The 26,478-nt window shown below is 31.6% G+C and overlaps 4 protein-coding genes across 4 annotated transcripts in view; 3 read left to right on the top strand and 1 right to left on the bottom strand.

The window, feature by feature from the left end:
- Window positions 1–1,365: 1,365 nt before the first annotated feature.
- On the bottom strand, window positions 1,366–3,920 carry LOTGIDRAFT_184303 (hypothetical protein). The gene is made up of 5 exons (XM_009067099.1): window positions 3,131–3,920; window positions 2,737–2,887; window positions 2,222–2,318; window positions 1,763–1,931; window positions 1,366–1,632 (listed from the first exon to the last, which is right to left on the bottom strand). Exons 1-5 carry the CDS (start codon window positions 3,579–3,581, stop codon window positions 1,430–1,432), a joined length of 1,071 nt encoding a protein of 356 aa, XP_009065347.1. The 5' UTR covers window positions 3,582–3,920; the 3' UTR covers window positions 1,366–1,429.
- Window positions 3,921–9,337: 5,417 nt separating this feature from the next.
- On the top strand, window positions 9,338–12,338 carry LOTGIDRAFT_108005 (hypothetical protein; the record flags this gene model as incomplete). The annotated part of the gene is made up of 8 exons (XM_009067100.1): window positions 9,338–9,571; window positions 9,783–9,957; window positions 10,148–10,318; window positions 10,467–10,651; window positions 10,808–11,037; window positions 11,218–11,382; window positions 11,543–11,935; window positions 12,098–12,338. The coding sequence occupies 8 exons, from the start codon at window positions 9,338–9,340 to the stop codon at window positions 12,336–12,338; spliced, it is 1,794 nt and encodes a 597-aa protein (XP_009065348.1).
- Window positions 12,339–14,849: 2,511 nt separating this feature from the next.
- On the top strand, window positions 14,850–17,454 carry LOTGIDRAFT_184309 (hypothetical protein). The gene is made up of 3 exons (XM_009067101.1): window positions 14,850–14,989; window positions 15,776–15,998; window positions 16,126–17,454. Exons 1-3 carry the CDS (start codon window positions 14,987–14,989, stop codon window positions 17,253–17,255), a joined length of 1,356 nt encoding a protein of 451 aa, XP_009065349.1. The 5' UTR covers window positions 14,850–14,986; the 3' UTR covers window positions 17,256–17,454.
- Window positions 17,455–19,510: 2,056 nt separating this feature from the next.
- LOTGIDRAFT_184319 (hypothetical protein) overlaps window positions 19,511–26,478 on the top strand; it is a 14,502-nt gene continuing 7,534 nt past the window's right edge. Inside the window, exons 1-15 of the mRNA XM_009067102.1 lie at window positions 19,511–19,578; window positions 19,810–19,874; window positions 20,276–20,342; window positions 20,519–20,597; window positions 20,900–20,943; window positions 21,125–21,212; window positions 21,348–21,432; window positions 21,710–21,866; window positions 22,197–22,272; window positions 22,681–22,725; window positions 22,959–23,039; window positions 23,242–23,362; window positions 23,726–23,881; window positions 25,224–25,281; window positions 25,551–25,621. Of these exons, the coding sequence (XP_009065350.1) occupies window positions 19,553–19,578; window positions 19,810–19,874; window positions 20,276–20,342; window positions 20,519–20,597; window positions 20,900–20,943; window positions 21,125–21,212; window positions 21,348–21,432; window positions 21,710–21,866; window positions 22,197–22,272; window positions 22,681–22,725; window positions 22,959–23,039; window positions 23,242–23,362; window positions 23,726–23,881; window positions 25,224–25,281; window positions 25,551–25,621 (1,219 nt within the window). The 5' untranslated portion in view covers window positions 19,511–19,552. The remainder of the gene's footprint in view (window positions 19,579–19,809; window positions 19,875–20,275; window positions 20,343–20,518; window positions 20,598–20,899; window positions 20,944–21,124; window positions 21,213–21,347; window positions 21,433–21,709; window positions 21,867–22,196; window positions 22,273–22,680; window positions 22,726–22,958; window positions 23,040–23,241; window positions 23,363–23,725; window positions 23,882–25,223; window positions 25,282–25,550; window positions 25,622–26,478) is intronic.

The raw sequence follows: 26,478 nt of genomic DNA on the forward strand, positions 1-26,478 counted from the left end.
CGGATGCCTCGTGTCCTAGATTCTATAACTGTTGAAATTAAGAGGACCGGATTGTGTAATAGTTGGCTAATATAACTGTTCTTGATTCAATCTCCTGTAAACCCAGTCCGAGGCCCCGTGTGCTACACGTGCTGTGCACGTTAAAGATCCCTCGACAGTTGGAAATCTAAAAAGAGCAGACTTATGCCGCTGTCCTGGCAAAATTTCTCTCATGGCGTTGCCCGTCGTCATTAGCCCACAAGGTGCAGAAAAGTAGGACGTAAAACTCCATTTTTTTCATTTCATTTCCTGTAAGAGACATGTAGGCTAAATTAACGACTTGCAATTTTGCATATCTTTGTAAAGTGGTCATCGTTTTGTACATTCAATTTAGTTCTAGTTCTGCATAACGTGAAGAGGACACTGTAATGTCTTCACTACATATTATAACAAGGCTAGCAATACACCGAAGTGGTTTTTCACATGAATGTGTACCTGTATTATTGTCTCGGTCGGTAACAGTTGCTGATATCACAGAATAGGTAGTTATGTTATTGCTAGCTTGACAGTTGGCAGTATCTTCGAGACCAATTGAATTGTTCGGTACTGTTTGGAAATGCCTGATGGTGTTGTGGGAGTCCACTACTAAACTACCTTTACTTCCAATTTTGCCATTTTTTGGACGAGATTGATGGACGGAAGTGTCTTGTTTGTACGAATTTTTATTTTAGTTTTCTTCAGATCGCTGGTCTGGCCGAAATACAATGGTCTCATTGTCTCAACTCAACTGTAAAGCTCGACAGTTGAAGCTCTGGGTGTTATTACTTGAAATAGGCTATGTTAACTCTCATCGAGCGTCCATCCTCCGAGCCCCTGGTATCACTTTACGCTGGTTTTGTTTCATATCAGATCAGTAATTTCTAAATTACCTCCCTTGACTTCGATGGGAAATCACATGTAATCTGCCTTGAAATTTTAACAATTTATCTCTTCTTTTCAATCCAATGCCATACCTGTAACTATAACCACATGAAATCTGAGTGAAATATGCTTTTTCTTTTGGTCAAGACAGTGGCTGATGGCTACCCTGCAAACTTTGTTTGTAAATCTTTACATGTTCATGTGCGCTCGATTTTTTTATAGTGTTAGAACTTGTCAGATGAATTCCTACCTTTAACAAGATTTATTTCAGAATATTATCTCCCTTGAAATTGGAACAATTTTGGTACCTACTGAAATCGTTATACGTCAATTAAGTTCATCGAGTTATTTGGCTTGGACTGAGACATTTTATTTATACATTTATTTTCCAAAAGTCAATTTTCTTTGATCATCCTGACCATATTTTACGATGAGTTTCAAAATATAATAACACAAAATTGTATTCAATACATAAATTTAATCTGTATAAATATATATATAGTATGTATTCAATTAAGTTACACTCTAGTTACTTGGAAGGATCCATAACAATTTTACATGCTTTACCACTAAATAGTGTTTTAAATGCTTCTTCATATTCAGACATCTTATATTTATGTGTTATAATAGGGCTAACATCAATGATGCCATCAGCTACCAACTTCTCTATCTTTTCCCATGTATGATACACTCGTCTACCGTGTACAGTCTTCAATGTTAGGGCTTTAAATACTGAAATGTATCGGAAAACGTCATAAATGAATTCACACTCACACATAAATATAACACTATTAGAAAATATTTATCTATACGTATATACTATTGAGAACAACCTTCATGAAATAGTCTTTTTGATGCTTACCGATATCTGTTAAAACATTCTCCACGTGAAGTGGTTCTTTTGGTAGACCTACCATTACAATATGGCCACCTTTTCTCAACATGGAAAATGACGAGTTCACCATTGAAGAAGCTCCACTACATTCACATAACCTACCTATACCTACACCATTAGTAAACTTGTACACAAACTATAAGAAATACCAAGTAAAATCATACACAGACAGTTGACAGACCTTATCCTGACCAGCAATGACTGTTTTCTGTGATCTTCGTCGAGTTTCGGGTAATGGTGAAATTGGGACATTATAACCACGAACTGTAAAACATTGTCATTCCTGAAGATTCAGGTATTATGAAAAGTGTAAGGATTTAAGACACAAGAATACAGCAGCACCAATATAGAATATTGGTAATCAAACATAGAAACTTCAATGCTTATAGACGACACGGAACGATGGGTCGGACAAAATATACTTGCATCTTTCAAATTTTCTCGACCCGAATTCACTACTACGTCAGCGCCAAGCTTTGTAGCCAGTTCCAATCGCCTATCATCAATGTCGGCTGCTATTACCCTGAAATAAATGAATAAAGTTATATAGTAAATAGTGCGTTTAAAGAGGAAATGTACATAACAGTTAACAAGAACAATATACCTTATATTATTACATGTATCAATAAAAATGATAAAAATTTGGTTCTGACGTATGGTTTAAGAAGATGTGCGCATTATAGGCCTACATATCTGCCTATTATGTACACAGTAATATGGGTATCGTGTTTGACAGTAACAGTTGTATTATAACATTCGGTCATATTGTTCACACAATCAGTTTTTATGTTGAAATCCATAGTCTCTACTTGTGACCTAGGCCACTGCTTCTATAGGAGAGTATCTTCTATAACACCTGTAACTATCATTGACAACTTTTGGCTTATATATATATATATATATCTGTAAAATTATCAATCGGGAACGATTGCAAAACAAACCTTCTACCACCGAGTGCTTTGACACATAGCTGAGCAAGTAAACCAACAGGACCACAGCCAATAACTAAAACATCTTCATTTTTCACTTCCAAATTTTCGATAGCATTATGAGCTACACCTAATGGTTCTAACATAGCAATCTCATCACCACCTATAATATCAACCATTAAAATATTACCGTTCTCCAAATTATATAGTTCTGTAATTTGTTCGAGAGAGTCGTAGGCTACGAATCCTCTGAAACCTTTAAGATTTCGCAAGATTTTGTACGGGTTATTGTCGGAGGCTGTCATAATAAATATTTGTAGTCTGTATCCTGCAAATATGGGTTATCTTACTTTAAATGATATCACTTTGCTTGATAAGTTGCTCTATTTTAAATAAGTATTCTTACTCATGTTTCTCTTCATTATATACAGATATTTAGCAGAAACGATTGTATATTCTGAACAGCCACCATGTTCTGTCTTTTTACCATGTCCAAACTGACCCATAGTAGGACATATTCCTCTATCTTCATATTTACACTGTAGACACGTACCACAGAAAAAATGATTTTCTACGCCTACTTTGGAACCGATAGGAATACTGGCTTCAGGTCCACATTTAACAACAGTTCCAGCACATTCGTGCCCAGGCACAAATGGAATTTTAGCAATAACCCTTGCAACATCATTCCATTTATATAGATTAATATCGGATCCACATATTGAAACTGAGTCTACCTTGATCAACACTTCATCACCTTGTGGCTGGGGTACAGGCATATCTTCATAACTATAACCATCGTTTTCATCACGTTTTACTAATGCTTTCATTGTTTTAGGTATATCCCTATCAGCCATATTGTAGTATTTATTGATTCTTTTTAGCACTATGTTGTAAAGTTTAGTACAAATAACAAGCGTCGAAGCCTTTATAATCAAGATAGAATACTGATTTATCTCGACCTCATTGTATAACTTCAAGGATATTCAAAAGATAACAACTTTTCACTTACTGATAAGTGATCACATTAATGGCCTTCACTTACCAGCACCTTTTATTATACTTTGTTGAATAATAATAAATGGGACGTGTCGTACTACCTGAAAAGCATCACACTGAAGCAGTGAAGGTTTCAATTGTGGTCTCTTTCCATGTTAAATAACTAAACGAACCTTCTATAACCCTTTCCAGGAATCTTGTCCAAAATTTTACAATATGGCATCTGAAAGCCTGACCAGTATACTTATTGTATTGTCAATAAGGTAAATCGAAAGTAGACCACGGCTCACGGCCGGATAAACATCCGCCTGTACCCTACACTCCACAACTTTTTTATTCACACCTGTTCTTCCGCACCCAAATCTCATCAAACTTCACCAGAATTTGAGGGAAATGCCAAATTCGGACATCAAAATGAAATCTAGACCAAAAATAAACATGCAAAAAAAGAAACAAAGGGGAAAAGAAGGTAATTTCTAAAAATACCATAGACTACATTCGTAATACATGAGTTGTTCCCCTTTGACCACGTACAATGATATAAATGTTATTACAGATCGTCGGTTTGCTTCTTTTATCATAAGATTAGACATCAAACTTGCTCAACTGATGAAGTAAAATATATTTTCAGTATTTTGTCCTAGTTGAAGGGAGATAAATGATGTGATATTTATATCAAGCGTAACATCTGTATGGTTTACAATCACGGTTAAGTAAGGTAAAAGTGATTGTGATAGATACAGTATAGTGTTAATAGAATTATGGTCTACACACCATGCTGTTATATGATTTCATTCATTTAGATAATGATCAAGTTAATTTGTCTACGGAACCACAGGTACTATGTAATCAACTATTTAGTATTAATTTACCTGTAACGACTATTCATTTTTGATAAGTTTATCTTTTAATTATAGTTTCTGTTAGATCTAGCCGTCTATACGCGGATTATCGTGATTAGACAGAAGGATAGGTATCATACCGTGAGATGTTGGTCACCTCGCCAAGATTAGCGGTGCTTTGAGTGTAAATCAGTTAATTTGATTAGATGCGTCTGTATATATGTAATGGGATTATTTGGTATTTCAATTCCGTTCTAATCAGCAAAAAATACGTAATATCACCATTAATTGGAAACTTTCATATCGTTCGATATTTTAGTTTATGCCTGAGACATGCTTTTCGACAGAGGCAGATAGGATTGGGAAAATTAGGATCTTTCAGAACACAACCATAACAGATTTGGCCTTGCAAATCCAATATAACAAACCTCCATAAAATTTTACGTTCTATTTAATATTTGACTACGGTTTGGTGCAATGTTTTCAGTTTTAATCTGCGAAACTGTAAATATATTCAATTCAAACTACAGCAAATAGTAATATATGGGTACAATAGGATTAAAGATTATCTGTTTAAATACAATGATAAAGATATAAACTGTATGTCACTGACACTCTTATTTGTAAATCAACGAGTAAATATCGTATAAACTATCATAAATACCAATAATACCCGGTACAAAACACCAATGATGTCATTTTAATTCACCTATTATTGTGCTATAAACGATTATAGTGTTAAAAACAAACACATTTTATTACATAGTATACTAGTGTTGTTTTATACCACACTTTGACACGTTATTTTAATGAGTCAGTGTCATTCGAGTTTCAAAGATTTAAACCATTATCTCTTATCTATGACATTTTCATATGTTCATTTGCTCGATTTTCACACTGATAGCTGAATAATTCTTTTAAAAACTAAATGTAGATACCCCCACCCCCTCACACATCATAAATATATTTTAACTTATCCTACCTGTAAATCTGGCAAACTCTTAAATTCTAAACAGTTATATGTTTGTGTTCTACATAAAAGACGTTTTATATTCTAAATTGATATCATTTATAATAAACATTTTGTTGTTCTTATTTAGTAAATTAAACAAAATATTTTGGTTGCGTTTTGGTGCCTACAAGTTATTTTTCTCTTGTGACGTTTCTCAATGTAGCCTTATTGAAAGGTGTAGGCCTAATAATCTTTACACTGAAAATAAATATTTCCTTATTTTTTTTTTATATGAAATGATATTAATACTGCAATATGAAACAGATATATCATGGATCAAACAGGATCAGATGTTTCCAAACTCATGGTCACTCAACAGAACACACCCAGTCTTGCAATATTCGTCTATTGTTTAATAGCCGATGTCATAATATTATAACTCTTTGAAATATAAAAAGGGTGTAAAGATGGCCGAGTAAATATTATTAATATGATCATTATAAGAGATAATAAATGCGGTCGTCTTTCATCTCTTTGTTTTTGTGGGTGATTTACCAAAAGAGTAGTTATAAATATATTGTTCGTAAAACTTGCCACAATGATAAGGGCTGACACTTTTATAGGGACTGGCCTGAAGGGTTTTTCTAGTAATTATAATACAACTATTAAATATTTTAAACTCATTATTTTTCCTCACTTTACTTAGTTTTCTCTGTGAACAATCTATGAAGGCGTACACATCGTTGTAAACCTACATTTTGGATTTATAAACGTACCGGTATATATATATTCATGACTGATTAAAAAATATAAACCAAAGATGGGTAAGTTTGAATTTTGTCTAAGAATCTTATGAGAATTCTGATGCATTTGAGTATAAGCTTAATGGTAGATCATGACATGATGTTAACGAATAGGACAGGATAAAGTTAAAAAGACACATATGTTCAAATTAAAATGTATAATATACATAGCGGTATGATATAAAGACTATATCAATTAGAATAATTGTACATAGATAAATATAGATAATTAAAATCTATTATATGTAACTAACAAACATCAAAAGAGACGACAAACCGTCAAGACTAGACTATCGGTGTTTATTAGGACAGATTGGAGATATAGTTTGATTATTCATGCTGTTTCCCCACCAGGGGCCAACATGAAATGACTTATGTTGTAGGCGTTTGGGCGGACTAGAACTAAGTCTAAGAGCAATTGATCTAGATATCATCAAAATTCATACCTCTCATAGAGAAATGAACAGCCTGCTTCGGCCTATAAATAAATAGTCCTTGATCTAGGCCTAGCCTACTTAAAAAGATAGGTTGGATATATTAGGCTTAGAAAAAATTTTAAAATTGTCTTAATTATTTAGCCTTGTCCAAAATTAGGTAAGAGGGCATGAGGAGCTGCCATGAATAAAAAATTGTCTCGAAAATTCAAAAATGCTGTTAATTGTTTATTCGTTATTGTTAAAGTTTAAAAAACCGCTATCCGTTAAAATGGTATTTATTTTTCAAATTGAAAAGAAACGCGGTACAATGCATTATGGGGGAGTGTCCCGAAATCGTTTTGAAACGTCATCAGTTGATTGGCCAATCAACGTGTAGCATCCCTAAATTCATAGTCAACCATCTCGCTGTATCAACAACATCATTTTTCAAATTTCTGTCTTTCTATGGGTTATTTTAGGAGTCTGTAGCAATGAAAGGTAAAGTATTGTCAAAAATCTTTAAATATTCAAACTCTTACGTATGATAAAATGGCAAATAACGATTGGTATGGCCTTTGTAATAGAGAATTGAATTATTGGTTTCCTTCCATCGAGAACACGACAACTTGAACAACTTCGAACTTCGAAATCAAATGACAATTTTACCCAAATTTTTAATGATAATAACAACTTCTCTGAAGAAATTGTTTAGTACGAATATGTTTTTATGCAATCCAGAAGTCAGAAGTAAGCAATGAATGCCAATGGTATTGAACTTATTAAAGTTAAACATTGTTTACTTCTTGGCGGTTCCGACTCAAAATACGAAAATTGGCTGTGCGCCAAAACCTATGCTAAAATGCTTTGATTCTTTTTTACTTTTCAATATGATGCATGTCTTAGATATTTAACAACATGTGGGTCCATATGTCGCCTTGGGAAGTTGCTGACCTGGGCTAAGTGCTCATCAGGTTTATTTTGATTGAATTGGATTATGTGCATGGAGGCTGACTTTGAAAAAATTATAGACCTACTCTGATCATTAAAATTAAAATTTTTATTATAGGCAGAGGCTAATAATAATATAATGTCTAGGTCAATAATTTAACAGAGTAGATCTATCTCATTGATTGCTTTCCTGAAGTTTTAGTTTGAAAATAATAACTTTAACATCCTACTCTGGGCACTTGATTAGACGAATGAAGACAGGCAATGCTTTCATGTAGTGTGCAAGTAGAAAAATTTATCCGGTAGCACTCATGAGCTAACCTAACTATTTAGCAAATTAAAGTGACTCTTAAAGGATCTCTTGACATAGCACACGTAAGATCAATGCATAGGCCTATAATAGGCTTCATTTGGCTGAAAAATGAAGTTTCTTTCGGATTTGACAGTTTTTTAAAGATTAGCCTCAGCCTTTAATTAAAAAACAATTTAGGTCCTGGTTGCATTTGGGCTTATCCTGCAACAGTAAAAAGTCACATTTTGTTTTATCAACAAAAAATATGGTGTTTAAATATTTCCTAAAATTTAAGGGCATGTGATACTTTAATGAAATTAATCAAACAAAGAGTTACAGTAATATACAGATGACATTCTTTCTGAATTTAGATCTACAGTTTTTGAAAATTTCAATATTTTTCACAGTGAAAGTTAGGTTGTGTACTAACTGTAAAGGAATTAACAAAAGACTAATCTACCATATTTGTTTAATCGATATGTGTTCAAGTACATGTAATAAGTTAATCCCTTCTGTTCCTAATAAATTATTAATCAAAATAGGTACAAACTAACTATGTTTTGACAAGCATTCAAATTATTTGTATATTTATGTCATCAAACAATCTGATTGGCTGACTCTTGATTGACCTAGTTTCTGATTAGCTCAATAATCTGAGTTTCCCGGGATACCTAAACAATTTCTAAAAATAGAACAGCACATGGCTAATCATGTCTTAGATAAAATGGTCGTGTCTCAACAAGAAATTATTCATTCGAACTGCATTCCACAGTACAGTTTCAGTGCTAGCAACCATTTATCCTTATTTATTCCTATTTATTTAATTTATTCATATTTTATCAAGATGTTTGTTGTGTCATGTAAGTAGAAATAAGTCAAATATTTATGTGGATTGTTGAGGAAGGTATAATACACTACTGAGGACTGTGGTCATTAGGACATTCTACTTGCACATCAAAGTCAGCTTTTTGAAATATATCTAAGGTGTTTGACTTTGGGAATTTGGTACAGTAACTGATAAGTTATTCGATCTATTTAGTGTAGTTGTGTCTTGTAGCATGATTCCATGTAACTTAGAGATGACCAAATTTCTTAGAATCAAGGTCACATTTGTTATGAGAATTTTTTCAGCTAATTAGGCCTACTAATTATATCATATGGGAACTTGTGAATAATTACTGATAATTCACTTTATATATATTACATATTAAAACAAGACTATAACACTAATTACCTGAAACAGGTGTTGATTGTGATAAATAATTATTATTTCTAAGTAACAGTTATAAGGTTATCACAGTTTGTACTGATCAGGAAGAAACTTGTTTCCATACTTCTCTAGTCAAATGTTATTCAGTACCATGTTAGTTCACAGTCTAATTCTATCAATCTATACCTTATTCATCTTTTTTTATTTTTCAGTATTAAAAAGTTTAGGTCAGCTACAGAAATCCCCTGAAAATGCCTTCATTCCCGTCCACTGTCAACTTAGACCAAGAACAAGAAGCAGTGTCACATTATGGCACTTACCTGAAGAAATTTGCTTACACTTGCTCAAACACTTACATATTAAAGACTTGCTCAATATGAAACTTGTAAGTATGAACTAGTTAATTCATTATATTTTGACTAAATCTGCATTTTTTGCGGTTCTTGTATTAAAACATAATTCGATATGCTTTCAAACCAGACAATCTGACATTTTCTTTTTATGATCAACACATTTAGGAAGCCATTATTGATCCAACGACCAACAGTAATAAATACTATGACAAAGATTATAATTATGTTCATTATTTTTTGCAGGTTCATTCCTACTTTAATGATCTCATCAGTAATAATAATAGTTTATGGTCTTGTGTTCAGTTTCATAATTGTTGGCCATCATTAGGAAATTTACATCATTTTCAACATGCAGCTGATTCTGGAAATGTGGAGGCTTTAGTTAAACTTGGTGTGGCTTATCTATATAATGAAGGATGTAAGTAGCTTTGAAAACAAAATTTTGAAAAAATATGTTTATTCATCATGCTTTTAGGAAATATCTCAATCAACAGTCAATGATAATCAAGAAAAGACTTTACTAATTAAAAAACTCCCTTCCATTTCTCAACAAACAAATTGTAAGATAAATTGAATATTTTATCATATGTTATTGTTTTCTCTTTCAGTACCAGTTGAATTTGATGAAGAAAATATAGCAGTAAATGGTACCAAGGCTGCCAAATATTTCTCCCAGATTGAAAAGATGAATAACAATAAAATAGAACCATTTACCTGGTTATTTATCCGCCCTCCATGGTCTATTTCTGGTGCCTGTTGTAAAGAAAGAGTATTTAACTGTATGAAATCATCTGTTGATGCTGTAAGTCTATAACTTATTATCTATTGAGTATCGATCTGCTAAATTAATAAATTTATGACTATTGTGGATTTTAAATGTCAATTTCTTCAATGTGATTAGATATTAATAATTTGGGATTGTTTTAGTAATATTCAATCTTTGTTTTTTTCAGAATGCAGATAAGCAGTTAGGACTATGTGTAGCTAAAACTTTACAGTTAATAGAGCAGGATGATAAACAGAGTGATTCTATACATTATTTACAACAGTCATCTCAACTAGGATCTGGCAGTGCTGCTTATTTATTATGGCAACACAAATATTCTGGCAAGGTAGGTACAAGTTAAAATTGTTATTGGTGTAAACAGTTCAGTACATGTAGTTAATTTATTTTAGTAAAATGTACAACCTCTGTCAGCAGAAGTTATTACCTCCCTTTGGTTACTCTCCTATCTATAAATATTAACTATGTTGTGATATGATTTCAGGTATTTGATACAGCCAGTGAATTAAATAGTATTCGTGAATTAAGAGATATTAGTTCTATGGGATGTCTTGATGCCACTCTAACCCTATGTGATTTCTATTCCCATGGTAAATATGGTGGAATTGCTCAATCTCGTGCTGCCTCCTTTATGAGAGAAACATTTCAGTCATCTACTCCTACAGGAACACATAAAATATTCCGAGGTTCTAACAATCTCAGTCAAGCTATGAGGTAAGATATTTTTTTAATTATTATTAGAACTTTTCTTATCTTTGCAACAGGAATAGGATGTAAAAGCTCCATTTTATTCCATATTAGCTCAGTTCTTCTAATTTAACCTACCCGTACCATTTTTTTTGCACTAAATGTTTCTGGTTATTCCGAATTAAACATTTTTTTTGGATTTTACAGATATATTTTAGTTGATTGGTTGGTAGAAGTAGCTGGTATGAAGAATTTCTCCAATCAAACACTACATACAGCAGTTAGTGTAGTTGATAGATTTCTATCTGTACAGAATGTACATCGTGCTAAATTACAGTTGTTAGGAGTTGCTGCTATGGTTGTTTGTTCCAGGTAAGGACATGTTTAATCAACTTATTCAAGCTACTTTAATTTTGGTACATATGACATTCTTCATGAAGTCTCTGAAGTTTTGTTCTGCAAATCAAAAAGTGAACCGTTGTTTGAATTATAGGTATCATTATTTATTAAATATTGTTTGTTATATTTGTAGGTTCTTAGGGAAAGATGTAATAACTATTAGAGAGGCAGCCTGGTTAACAGACAATACATATAAATATGAAGATGTAGTCAGAATGATGGGAGAAATCACAGCCTCTCTTCGTGGAAATATCAAACTAGCTACCAGTTTAGATTATGTACAAATTGTTAATGTATTAGCCAATATGAATGAGAAAGCCAGTTGTTTAGCTGAATATATCTGTGAACTATGTGTATTACAGTCAGAAATGGGCCAATATAGTCCTACAGAAATAGCCTGCTCTTCTGTATTATTAGCTAGATTACTGTTAAAAACAGAAACAGCATGGCCATCTCATATAGAAGAATTCACTGGATTCCCATTAGAAGATCTTAGTCGATGTGCTTTTCATATTCATGAAAAATGGTAAGTCTAATAATATTTTTTTTAATATAATCTCAAAGCAATGACCTGTGTTGACTATCACCAAATTTCTCAAAGTTTTAGTTATTGGCCAAAACAATTACTGAACCATTGATTAGTTATCTGTATCAAGATTAGTTTATAATTTCTGTTATTTTATTTCAGTTTTTTAGAAGGGTCAGTAATTGATCATAGAGAGATAACATTACAAGCTGTGAAACAGAAATATAGTGATGAGAAATTCCACAATGTTAGTTCTATTGATATTATGAACTATGAGGAACTATGTAACATGTTAGGAGTGACAGATTTCTATCTCAATGGTTTTGATTTAAAATTACGGTTTCGAAACTATGATGAACTTATAGTATCACCATGTCGAGGAAAATCTAAAGGAAGAAGGTAAAATATTCTTTGAATTAACTTTCTCATTCAAAACACTTACATACTCAAGGGAACAATCTTTTGATAAAAAGCAGTATGCTTGATGAACACATCTTGCCATTTTTGCAAATTATCTGTACTAAATTTTGTTATTTTATGTAAGCCTTGATATACCTTTTGCTAGATCGCAATTTTGACTTTTAAACTTGAGAGTAAAATTATCTTTTGTTTTTAGAACTGCTCCACGGTTTAATGAACGAGAGAATACAGCTACACCTACTATAGAGAAAGATATGATATTTAATGATTCCATGACATCAGGTTATGAAGGAGATGAAGAAGATGGTGAAGACTCTATGTTTGATGGTAAGTCATCTCATTTTCTCTTCATTACATTAATAAAGAATAGCTAGTATCAAGGAACTGTGTCTCAAGTGGTTGCTTTGCAAAATTAAATAGTGCCCCATTCTTTCTTTAAATTATCAATGCCTAAGTAGGAATGTTATTTAATTTGTTACCTTTTATTTTCAGATTCATTTAGTCCTATTAAGAGTGAAAATTCTGAAGTAACCTATGATTCTGATAGTGATACATATTCAGCCTGTATATCAAGTTATAGTCAAGTATCTTCTTCACCAACTAATTGTATGAACCCATTCTTAAACTCTTCCTCGGGTGTATCTTGTTCACCTTTGACCTCTAGTCCATACAGTAAAAAAGCCAAGTGTAATATTGACGGTAGAATATCAGATATTCCTGTATTTGCCGAGTTTAATCTACCAACATCATCTTGTGACCGAAGACGTAAAAATTGTCGAACCACTACCACTATGACCTCACCAAATGCTTTAAAGAGAAAAAAACGACCAACCTCCAGTAAATCCATGTTTGATTGACGATTCTGACTATTTTAATTTATTTATTGCTGCAAGTCATTAAATAGTGCCAAAAGTGAAACCACCATCCATTATATAAGATCTGATGTAAAGCATAATATTTATTTTGATATTTATATTGATGCATTCCTCTCATAGCTCATTATTTCAATCTCAATCATGTCTAAACCATTTATTCATTCCGTTCTCAAACTTTTAATTGAATGCCTCAAATTTAATTTATACTTTTGATAGATGTTTGTCATTTTATACTGTTTTGGTTTAAAAGTCTTTCTTATGGTATAAAAGGGTGAATGAATATTTGTGAATTGTGCATGATATACCAATAGTGCTTCTCAACTGGTGCAAACTTATACATGTATAATAAAATGTAATATATTGATTGTAGAGTGATATTTCGTCCATGTAAATATATTTATATATAGTCTATGATTATGAAGAATATAATCAATTGTTATTTTATTTATTTATTTGTTATTAATTTTGTTATTAAATCCCAAGTTATTATCATAATTAGTATTACTTTACAAACATCAGCAAATCATCCATCAACGACTCATTTCATACTTCTGTTTTCATTTAATTTAGTTGGAATGAAGTTTTATTTATTTATGATAAATATATGTTTATTTTCAGTATTTTGATACTAGTATGATAATGATGATTATTTTATAATTTTTTAATGATTTGTTATGTAAATAGATATTGTTATAGCGTTTACCTCAAATCAAATAATACATGGATTAAATCATAGTGAGTGTAAATGTTTCTGCTCTGATGGAAACCTTCCATATTGTATGAGTGACAATGTAATTACAATGTTAAATTGTTGAATAGATTGTTATAACAAAATTAAAACTATTTATACACTTTGTAGTAAATAAATTGAAAATATTTGAAGTTCTGTTTTGAGTTAATGTCTAGGAGTCCTGAAATGAATAGGACAGTTTCGACCTGGAATATGAAATAAAATAGAGCGTATGCCATGAAGACTGGCAGCGCAAGGCAGAGTACAATAAAGGAAATTTTGCCAGGACAGGGGCATTAGTCTACTCTTTTGAGGTGCACAACCTGTATCACACGGGCCTCGGTTTATTGTCCATTCCGAGCGACTGAACCTCCCCAGTTTGTTTATTATTAATCTTAATACAGTACAATGACCAAGGGAGTGACACCAGCTATATTTTAATACATTAGTATACTTATAAGTATTACAAAACAATAGGAATTCCATCGGAAACAAGTTTCAACTATTACATATTATTTTCACCAATACACTCCTTAGTACCATAATCGTAAGAAGTGGGGTGTGGTAAGGTGAGGTTTGTTTTGGCAGGTAAGAAGAGACTGCAAAACTTGTACAATGACAAAACTACACGATTTTGGAATTATAGAACAGATATACGGAAGAAGAATAAACAATACAACACAAAGGCAGATGGTACAACAGGCGCATTTTAACATTAATCTGTGTTCTACAACATTAACCCATTCCGGCTCGTTTTGATTTGAGCTTCAAACTCTTGTCTAGACTTTCCTAGCCAATCGTCTGATTCTATTTGTATGAAACAGAAAGTTATATTCACCAATTATAAGAGAGTTTAGAATGGAATGAATCACGCGGTCGTTTACTGCAGCTATTAGAGAGTGCTCTTTCTATCTTTTATTATCAGTTCCTCTTCTAGACGCATTGGGTCACTGTGAGAGGAAATTTTAATTTTATTTCAAACTTTCATTGGTATCTTCTACTTAGTTCTATAACCAGAATATCAAAATGGTAAGTTCAATTTTTTATATAATAAATAGTTATAATTTTGACCACGATTTTCACGGGGTTTTAGAATTTTTCAATTTTGTTAACAAAGGGTTCTTTTGTTTGAAATATATTTTCACTTCTGCTTTAAAATGTATTTTATGTTCTTCTACTTTGAATTACTTTGTGATAGAAGGTTAAGACAAAAAAATTGTTTTGTCTTTATTATTAAAACTTTTATTCAAGTTCATATATTTCTGTATTCAGTTTTGAAATGTTGGAAATGTACTCGGTTATCCACGTGTTTCTGACAAAACTCAACGTAAAGATAACAGTAGACAAGCGAGGTACAATGTTGGCCTGCTTCCAAAAGATTCCCTCTGATTAATTTGACATGCCAAACGAGAATTTTTTTTATCTTAGAAGTAGTGAGTCATCCTTATTGCTCATCAGACGTCTGGCAAACCCTTCATTCAAACTATCAAATTTCTAGAGAAGAATAAACTTTCTGCCAGATGTTTTGTAATCAATATAATCCTGCGAGAGTTCTACCGTTATCTTACATCTGGTGCCAGTTTATTCATTAAATTCAACTCTCGCTGTATATTCTGCACCCTACACACACACACTCTGAAATAATCAAATTTATTTCTGAGTCTGCAAATATTAATGTTATTTCGACTTTCAAACTCTGCACTATACTATATAATAAATATTTTACCACACATTTTTAAAATATATTCATTGAATGACATACAACATAATTTTATTAGATTATAATTATGTTATTATATTGTTTGAATATTTCAGCGTGAGTGTATCTCAGTTCATGTTGGTCAAGCTGGTGTCCAGATGGGCAATGCCTGCTGGGAGTTGTACTGTTTGGAACATGGCATCCAACCTGATGGTCAGATGCCATCTGATAAATCATTGATTGGTAGTGACGACTCCTACAATACTTTCTTCAATGAAACTGGAGCTGGAAAACATGTACCAAGAGCCATTTTTGTTGATTTAGAACCAACCGTTGTAGGTATGTGCAAATTTGATCATTCTTAACGACAGTTTGATAGGGCTTCATGGATCTTGCTTCTATCGATATTGATGAACTAATTGTTAACCTCTAAATAAATACTGATGTGTTGTTCTTTGAATTTCAGATGAAGTAAGGAATGGTCAATACAGACAGCTCTTTCATCCTGAACAACTTATAACAGGTAAAGAGGATGCTGCTAATAACTATGCCAGAGGTCATTATACAATTGGTAAAGAGATTGTTGACTTGGTCCTGGATAGAATCAGAAAGTTAGCTGATCAATGTACTGGGCTCCAGGGATTCCTTGTTTTCCATAGTTTTGGTGGTGGAACTGGTTCAGGCTTTACCAGTTTACTTATGGAAAGATTATCAGTAGACTATGGTAAAAAATCCAAATTAGAATTTGCTGTTTATCCAGCTCCCCAAGTATCCACTGCTGTAGTAGAACCTTACAATTCAATTCTTACAACCCATACCACATTGGAGCACTCAGACTGTGCTTTTATGGTTGATAATGAAGCCATTTATGACATCTGCAGACGAAACTTAGATATTGAGCGCCCATCCTACACCAACTTGAACCGATTGATAGGACAAATCGTCAGTTCGATCACAGCCTCTCTCAGATTTGATGGTGCCTTGAATGTCGATCTCACCGAATTCCAGACAAACTTGGTGCCTTATCCACGTATCCATTTCCCATTGGCTACATATGCACCAGTTATCTCAGCCGAGAAAGCATACCACGAACAACTTTCAGTTGCTGAAATCACAAATGCATGTTTTGAACCATGCAACCAGATGGTAAAATGTGATCCCCGCCATGGGAAATATATGGCTTGTTGCATGTTATACAGAGGAGACGTAGTTCCCAAGGATGTTAATGCAGCTATCGCTACAATCAAAACTAAAAGAACCATTCAATTCGTCGACTGGTGTCCAACTGGTTTTAAAGTAGGAATCAACTACCAACCACCAACTGTTGTACCAGGAGGTGATTTAGCTAAAGTTCAGAGAGCTGTTTGTATGTTGAGTAACACAACTGCCATTGCTGAAGCATGGGCTCGCCTTGATCATAAATTTGATCTGATGTATGCCAAGAGAGCTTTTGTCCATTGGTATGTTGGTGAAGGTATGGAAGAAGGCGAATTCTCTGAAGCTAGAGAAGATTTAGCTGCTCTAGAAAAAGATTATGAAGAAGTCGGTGTCGATAATGCTGAGAATGAAGAGGAAGACGATGGGGAAGAATATTAAATTTTTCGATGATGCCGAATGATTGTTTGTTATTATAAAGCTTTCAGTGTTGCCTTTAATGCCGTTCAAATGAACAAAAAAAACGTTAAAAGGGACCAAATTCCTTTTTTTCACATCATTAGATATAAAACTAATTCTGCCTATGTATGTGCCAAATTTTATTGCTCATATTTAATTTATTAAACAGAAGTAAACTGATATTTCATTATAGACCCCATCGTATCACGAATAAGGGTTTTGACACAGGGAAGTATGACGAATGGGTGCGTCGTTTCGACACGAAGATTATACCCCAAAGATTGACATCAATTTCAATAGTCTATGTCGTATGGTATGGAAGTCCCTCAAGTTCTCTGATTTTATTCGATTATCATACATGTACTTAAAGAATTCTTGAAGCTTATATAAATACCCCTTTTACACTCGGCTCCGATAAAGTGGGTCAGGCCCTGATTGGTGCCTGGCCCACTTCAATTTTACTAGTGTAAACGGAATAAAGCGAGCCAATCCGGGCCAGACTCTCTTTATCGGGGCCTAGTGTAAAAGGGGTATAAGATTGCACCATTGGAATTTGTAAGGTTAATATTTGACATCTATTAACAATTGAGTTGGCTTAGAATACTCATATCATGTAGTCTGTGTGAGTCTGTCACATATATGCCTAAGCCCACCTTTGAATTCTACGGTACACAAGTCTTGGCGAAATCCATCCTCAAAATGTTAACGGCATGCCAAATGTTAACGTATTACAACTATATCTAACATATTGACTGTAAAAGTCACCTTTATTTATCACGGAATATGGCAATTTGATTGGATTGTATGCTAGCGAATACAGCCAATGAGAACCCTCGACATTAAGACGACTGTAAACAATATGGCTTGTGACTTAGTGAAGATGGCGAAATCCAGTCAGGGTAGGCTACATTTGAGCTTAACTAGACGGCACAGACACGTGAATTAATTGATGGTTATATGAGTTCCATTATCTTTACACTGGAACTGTGTTTCTTCATCCGCAGTTGGTGTCTGCTTTTATTCGCACACAAGATGTATAATATAATATAATATAATATAATATAATCTTAATCACAGGAACGGAATTTTTAGTAATCAGTTTATCCATGTGTGTCCAGAATTACCCGCGTTTGAATGTTAAAATGACGACTCGTCTTTAAGACTCTTCCATATTTATACGAAAATCATATATTGAAATGGAAAGTGAAAATCTTAGTTTGAGGTATTTTTGAGGGAATTATGCGATTTCGTAAATATCTAGTACTTCTGAAAATTATTTACAAATACTAGTTAATTGTAGTCTGATAATAACAACTATTACTTCCCTTTTTATACTCTTCAATATTCAGATATGGAGGCTATAAAGTCCTTCAAAATGGAGGCGGTGTAAATAATAAATAGTCCATTATTGCAAATTCCAGTTTTCTGTTATGTATAAAGTAAAAGATTTGATTGACAGCCCTGAAGCCAAATATAAAAGACATTCTTTCACAAAATGATTCCGTGGTATATCATCAAACATGTCACACAGAAGCACCGTAAATTTAGCATATGTATTGGTGTTTTATTTTTGTTGACACTGATTTTTTACAGGTAATTTTTACCAGTAACGAACAATGTCAATGACAGCATGGTCGAAGCTAGCCCTAGGTTTCAGAAGAGCCTGAAATTTTCAAGAAGGACTTAACCATTGGCGACTGCAGAACTTTGAATTGGGCTTGATGGGGGTGGGGACTGCCAAAATAATTTATACTTCAATGAGAGAAACCATTCTTGTCTGCTCCTCAATGAAAAATTTAGATTATAAGGGGCTTTAATGATGATTTTCATGCAATTTTAAATACGGTTCTTTCCAGTGGCGGAGTCCAACCTTAATCCTTATCGTTATCGTAGTCAATTGGTTTGAAAGATCATGACCTCGACCGCGACCTTCTATTACAGCCATCAAATCTCTGATGGCCTTTACAAAATTTTTTAAAAGAATCGATCTAATTCTAAAGTATGCAATAACCAAACAGAAGTAGGTGTTAACATCTGCAAATTTGATCGATTTCATCGCACAGTAAATTCACAATTTGACCATAAATCTTGTCTACACAGTGAAGACAAACTAAATTTTGGTCTGTTAACAACATGACATTATTGATAAATTTTATATCCACATCTAGCTAGGAATTAATTTGATAAAGTTTTACACAGCATTGACAATTCAATTAATTCCTTTTCATTCTTTCAGCTATATCAAGATATTGTTTGCTGTTTGGTCTTTCATTATCGGAATGATAGGTGCATACTGCATACTCAGGTATATATCAACGATTATTGACTAATCTTCAAAGCTAGTTCTGTGTTCTGTACATATTTGTTTTTGTGTCAGCGTATTTTAGACCTGTCATAAAGGTTTTACCATTTGCCTGTTATGACCATTAGCTTTGATAAGTTGATAAGTGCAGAGAGCAATGTGTTTCATCTAGAGAAGTCACATAGCTTATTTGGTCTATGTCATAGTAATAATACAATCTATTGTCTATTCCAGTCCTGATTCACTGGTTCCTAATTTATTATTGATGTATACAAGAGAAAAGAAGGTATTAAAAGATTGTTTTCTCTATTAGTGCAGGACAGTTATTTTCATGTTACTCATGCCAAGAACTGTGTCTAACAAGACATGCTTTGATTGGTTAAAAATAACATCATTACAAAGAGATTGTGGTAGAAAACAAATTCTAATATAATATTGATTTGAAGCTTTCCATCATTAATGCTCTTAAGCACACGACTTTAAACTACATTCCGAATTCGCCTCAGAGTGTAGACATGAGAATAAGTTCTCACATCAGAAGAAATGAGGCTGAAATTAGTCAGTTGTCTGTAGATTGCATAGCTTGAAACCCTGTTTTTTTTTTTTAAGTTGCTCTATGAATTTATATAATAATGTTATATAGGTATTACTTAGCTTTCTATTTATTTGCCAATTATTGTTTTACAGGCAAATTATTTAGATGATGAATTAGCTATGATGAAGATAGTTTGTACTGTTTGTGGTGAAAGAAATTGTCCTAGACATAGGTACTTTAATTATCATGTTATAAATTGTATCAGATTCAACTTAACGATTTGACTGTTTATTTCCAAATATCAATAAACTCATATTGTACTTAAGTGGTGAATGCTGCTCATGATATGCAGTATTTCTTTTTCAACAAATATTTCATATACCTTATAATATATATATTTACTTTCAGACCTGAACTCAATATATTGGCCTTTCAACCCTGGACTAATTTAGTAATAAATAAAAAGGTTGATGAAGCTTTGGAGGAGGTAAATACATATAATAATAATAATATTAATAATAATAAACTCTTTATTTCACATGGGTCAGAATTAGGCCCAAATACACAATCTAGTTATTTAAAATCATAATGTTGCTTTTAAATAATGACTTTTAATTTACCACTTTTGAAATAATAGCATTTCAACCATGCACTTTGTTGAGGAAAAATTTTATTAGAAATGTCCAATGTTATAAAAGAACAAGAACTTTGATCTACAATATTATTATTTGATTGCCATTGTAAGTGTTAGCAACTGATTAAGTATAGGCTTACTATTTTTTATTTCAGTTTTTAAATATTGTTTTGAAAGAATTTGTGTATACATGGTACAAGTAAGTATAAATTGATTAGTAGATATTAAAACCAATAATTGTAAATATTATTAGATTGATAACGATGTTTATCAAACAAACTAAAAAATGTTGTTTATTGGGCATAATTAGAAATATTTGATACATGTAACGCCTATGAATATTGTCAACATATGAATTATTTTGAAATTGTTTTTTTCAGAGATTTAAGCTCTGATGAAGAATTTGTTGATGAATTAAAATCGAGTATCAGATTTTTAGCTGCAGTTTTATTCCGTAGAATTAAAAAGGTATGTAGAATATTTGATAGGCCTTGATTAACAAGATTCTGATGATTTTGATATGATGATATAACTATAAAGGGATACAACTTAAAAATTTGGATAAAATTGGATCAATACTTGTTTTTTTTGTTTGTTTTACAGTTGGACATTCCTAAATTAGTAACAGAGAAAATAATCAAAGCTGCATTACAACATTTAGATTGCTGTATACAAGCTCAAAAAAGAGGTAGGGAAAGTTGTTTGAATTTTGTTTCCAGCAAATTGATTCCTTAAATTGGATTCATAATTATTTTCATTTACGGTTGACTCAAATTTAACTATTCACTTTACTATTTGATATAGAAATGTAAGCATTTCTCTATCAATGGCTGGCTATGTTATTTATTCTGGAAAGTTTCACAGGTATGTAATGTAAGGTCATGCTGTGATACTGGCAAAATTTTCAATACACAATGACATTAGCCTTTCAGGTAACAAAAAGGACTTATTTCATATCATTTCAGCATCAGATAACAAAGACATACAACAAGCTACTATTAACTATCTAGGTTCTAATGTTCATTGTTCTATGTGGAATAGGAAGGCAGAACTAGAATATCTACGTTGTATGGTAGAATGTTTATTTCCTTATGTTTTAAAACCAGAAGCTTTACATTCCAAGTAAGTTATTTCAAGCTTACAAGTAGTATATAAAGAAAAAAATAATTGTGAGTGCAGCTCTTGGAGTTATCTTTCAGTTTGATTTTTTAAATAGTATTTCCTAAAAAGGTCTACAGTTTGTGAGTTAGTTGATTTTATGATTTTTGGCAGCAGTGATTCTTATTTTAGCAAACCAGAAACTAAAACAATTGTAAATCTTAAGATAACTTATAATGTTAATGTTGTGTGATGCCATGTGGTAATGGTAAATAGTTATGTGTCTTGGATAGGGGTTGATGACATTATAAGAGTTAAATTTAACTATAAGGATTATTTTTATCATTATTATAGGAGTACGTGTACATTAGTTAGAGAGATATTAGCTAATTTAGTTTTATTACCTGCTATGGATGCTATTGCTAACCCTGTAAGTACGACATTGTTTTATTGAAATAAAAATAATATAGAAGTAGGAAAGTAAACATTAAGAACACAAGTTATATGGATATATTACTTCTAGTTTTATTATATACTACGTTTCGAAACATATACAGGTACCATTATCAAGTAAAATGATTCAAAACCAAACAACACAAGATGTATAGGTAAATCAATGGAAGCCATAAAAGGGATATAACAATAACAATAATGATTAGGGATGAGCATACAATAACAAAAGAAACCTAGAAGTAGTATATCCATACATCTTATGATCTTAAAATTTGGTAGTAGTCATACAACTTCAATTGTCCTATAAGGCAGATATCTGGGAAAGATAATCAGTTCCAACCTCCCAAACCTCAATATATTATTAAAACTGTTCATTTTATTTTAGGATATGGTGAATAATCTGATTTTAATATTTTTAGATGAGACACCAGTAAGTATTATTTTATTCAGTTTTGTGAATCAATATGTTAAATTTCAATAAAATATTTTACAATAATTTTTTAACTATTATGATAAAAACATTTGAATAATCATCATATCAGTAATCATATGTATGTTTAATAGAATTAATAAATCTTGTTTTACGACTTTAGTTTTACCTACATAATGATTTTGAATCAGTAAAAATCATTAAAGATTATTGATATATGGAAATAATTTCAGCCTCCTGAAGCAACAGAACCACCATCAGAATTAGTTCCATTTCTTGACAAATTTTCCATAAAACAACCCAAAAAACCAAATGTAAGTATCATCAAGATTGGTGCAAAATTTAATTGAAGTTGCATCTTTATCTTGTTTCATTTTTGCTCTGTAAAAGAATAAAGTGGACTAGTTTCAGAACAACAAGAGCTATGAGTTAATCCTTTTTCCAAAAGTTACTGGCTTTATTTGAAATCATGTAGTTTTTTTTATCATTGATGCTGATGTTTGTTTTATTCTACAGTGTTTACGTTTAGAGATGAAACATATAATGGATAAAGAACAACCAGTATTATTATATGCTTTCATGCAATTTTTAAAAAAAGAAGCAGCCGTCAATGTGTTACAGTTTTGTTTAGCTTGTGGTAAGGTCTTTATAGCTTCAGTTACAATATTGAATGTAGAGAATAAGATAAACTTTTTAAAATTTGTATTTGTATCATGGACAACAATAGCATCAATTTGCACCATTCCAATTTTTAATCAAACGTCTGTCGTTCTACTAAAACTTAGTGTTTTATTTCGTAAAACCGTGAAGGTCTTATGTGATACAAGCCAAGGGATTACGTCATAAAACCCTTAGTTTTATTGGAATTGCAGGAACTACAGACTGATTGAAAATTAGAATGGTGCAAATTGATGCTATCAGAGTAAAAAATAGGGTAGATCTGTGTCTCATGAGAATCTGTCAAATTTTTAAAAAATCTTGGACCTTTTTTCTGTTGCAGATGATTTTAACAGAAGATTATTAAGTCCTGATCTGTCTCAAAGTGAATTCCATGAATTGCATGCCATGGCCAAAGATTTATATAAAAACTTTTGTGATCCTACAGCTGTTGATAGAATAAAATTTGATGAAAAAATAATAGCTGAGCTTAAAAATGGTATGTAATGGAGCCCCTAAGGCGCAACTTTCCATACTTTTATAAAATATTTCGTTTTAACGAGATAATTAATTTGTTTAAACAAAGTCTTTGAATGGCATTTAGCAATTATGAGTGCGATATATAGACACAGCTTTATGGAACAACAATCACTGGTTAAAGTTTTATGCAACGTTTCGACGTGTTTCCCCCGTCGTCCTCAGGCACATAATGAGAAGAAGTGATGGGCAAACTATATATACATTAATGCTTATTATTAAGAACACACAAGAGATAAATGGTTTATTGATACATTACATTAAATTTTAACAGGTACAATAAGAGGTATATAATTCTTAAAATAACATACAGGCTGATTAAGTAAAATAATTGAAGTAAAGTAAATGAATTAAAAAAGATTAATTGAAGATTAAATAAACAACTATTGCTTGTATTGGAGTCTTTTATTAATAGAAATTACATTGTTCATATAACTAACTATGCTTAAAGTTGGAAATTGTTTTTGAATATGAATAATTACAAGTTGATAAGTTTATCATATGCATGCGATAAACGAACACCTTCATCTCTGTTAAGGTCAGGCTGATATCTACTGATGTGGATAGCTTCATGAAGTCTCCTGGTTTTACCTATGTGCTTATTGATTGTCAGTATGTTGGTGTTGACTTTATGTCCTGTTTTCCTTCCCATAGCAAGATGTTCAGCCACAGCTGATGTTCCTTCATTGCCGGGCTTGTCTTGATGGTCTTTTATTTTACTTAATCAGCCTGTATGTTATTTTAAGAATTATACACCTCTTATTGTACCTGTTAAAATTTAATGTAATGTATCAATAAACCATTTATCTCTTGTGTGTTCTTAATAATAAGCATTAATGTATATATAGTTTGCCCATCACTTCTTCTCATTATGTGCCTGAGGACGACGGGGGAAACACGTCGAAACGTTGCATAAAACTTTAACCAGTGATTGTTGTTCCATAAAGCTGTGTCTATATATCGTTTAAACAAGATAATTAATTTGTTTAAATGAAATGATATCATATATTTTGTTTAAACGAAAAAACTTTGGTTTAAACGAATTAATTATTTCATATAATCTAATAACTTGTTCCGATTAAACGAATCACTTATTTCGTCAAAGTGAAATAAAAAATTTTAAACTGAAAATTGTGCCTAAGGGGCTCCGTATTATGTTGATAATTTAAACTAAAAAATAAATAATTAACCATGTTTATATCTATTTTGTAATGTTGCTTGACATTTTTAAGTTCTGTTAGAATTTGGTATATGCTACCAAATTAATTAGATGTATGAAATTATTTTTAATTATTATATTGTAGTTATTGATAGTCCCCCAGAACAGATTATTAGATTACAAAAATCTTTTACATTATTTCAGTAAGTATGTTATATATTGTCATAGTCTAAAATAAAATGAGTTTTACATCATACTTTTACATACATACAGTGAAGTATGCAATAAAGGAAATTTTGTCAGAAAAACAGCGTTAGATTTCCAACTGTTGAGGGAACTATAACATACTTTAACATGCTTGGTTTGTAGCAGACAGGGCTTCAGCTTATTGGCCAAGACGAAACGAAAAAGTATATTCTATTCCATGTGTATTTTTGTTGACATGCATTATTTGTGAGGTTTTTTTTTACAGAGCATATGAACATGCATATGATTTGTTAGAAAATACATTTTTACCATTATTTCATCAGAGTGACGATGTAAGTAAATCTTTCACTAATATTTAACAACTCGGCACTGAAAATTTTATTTAAAGAGGATGGAAGTGCTGAGTCAGTAATTTCTGAAGTTTCTAGAGTATTCAAACATCAATCTCTTAATGTTTTCCAATTAATAAATTTTTTCTCGTGAAATATCAAATTTTTGCAACAATTGGATTTATATTTGTATCAATACAGTAATTATCTTGTGATATATATGTATTTCCATATCATATTATGCTATTTATATACCAATATCATATAGTCTTACAGTTATTTATACATTTCAGTAATATTTAATGCTATTTACATGTATATATTTCAGTAATATTTAATGCTATTTACATGTATACATTTCAGTAATATTTAATGCTATTTACATGTATATATTTCAGTAATATTTAATGCTATTTACATGTATATATTTCAGTAATATTTAATGCTATTTACATGTATATATTTCAGTAATATTTAATGCTATTTACATGTATATATTTCAGTAATATTTAATGCTATTTACATGTATATATTTCAGTAATATTTAATGCTATTTACATGTATATATTTCAGTAATATTTAATGCTATTTACATGTATACATTTCAGTAATATTTAATGCTATTTACATGTATATATTTCAGTAATATTTAATGCTATTTACATGTATATATTTCAGTAATATTTAATGCTATTTACATGTATATATTTCAGTAATATTTAATGCTATTTACATGTATATATTTCAGTAATATTTAATGCTATTTACATGTATATATTTCAGTAATATTTAATGCTATTTACATGTATATATTTCAGTAATATTTAATGCTATTTACATGTATATATTTCAGTAATATTTAAT

The sequence above is a fragment of the Lottia gigantea genome (assembly GCF_000327385.1).
Source record: "Lottia gigantea unplaced genomic scaffold LOTGIsca_8, whole genome shotgun sequence".
Classification (NCBI taxonomy): domain Eukaryota; kingdom Metazoa; phylum Mollusca; class Gastropoda; family Lottiidae; genus Lottia; species Lottia gigantea.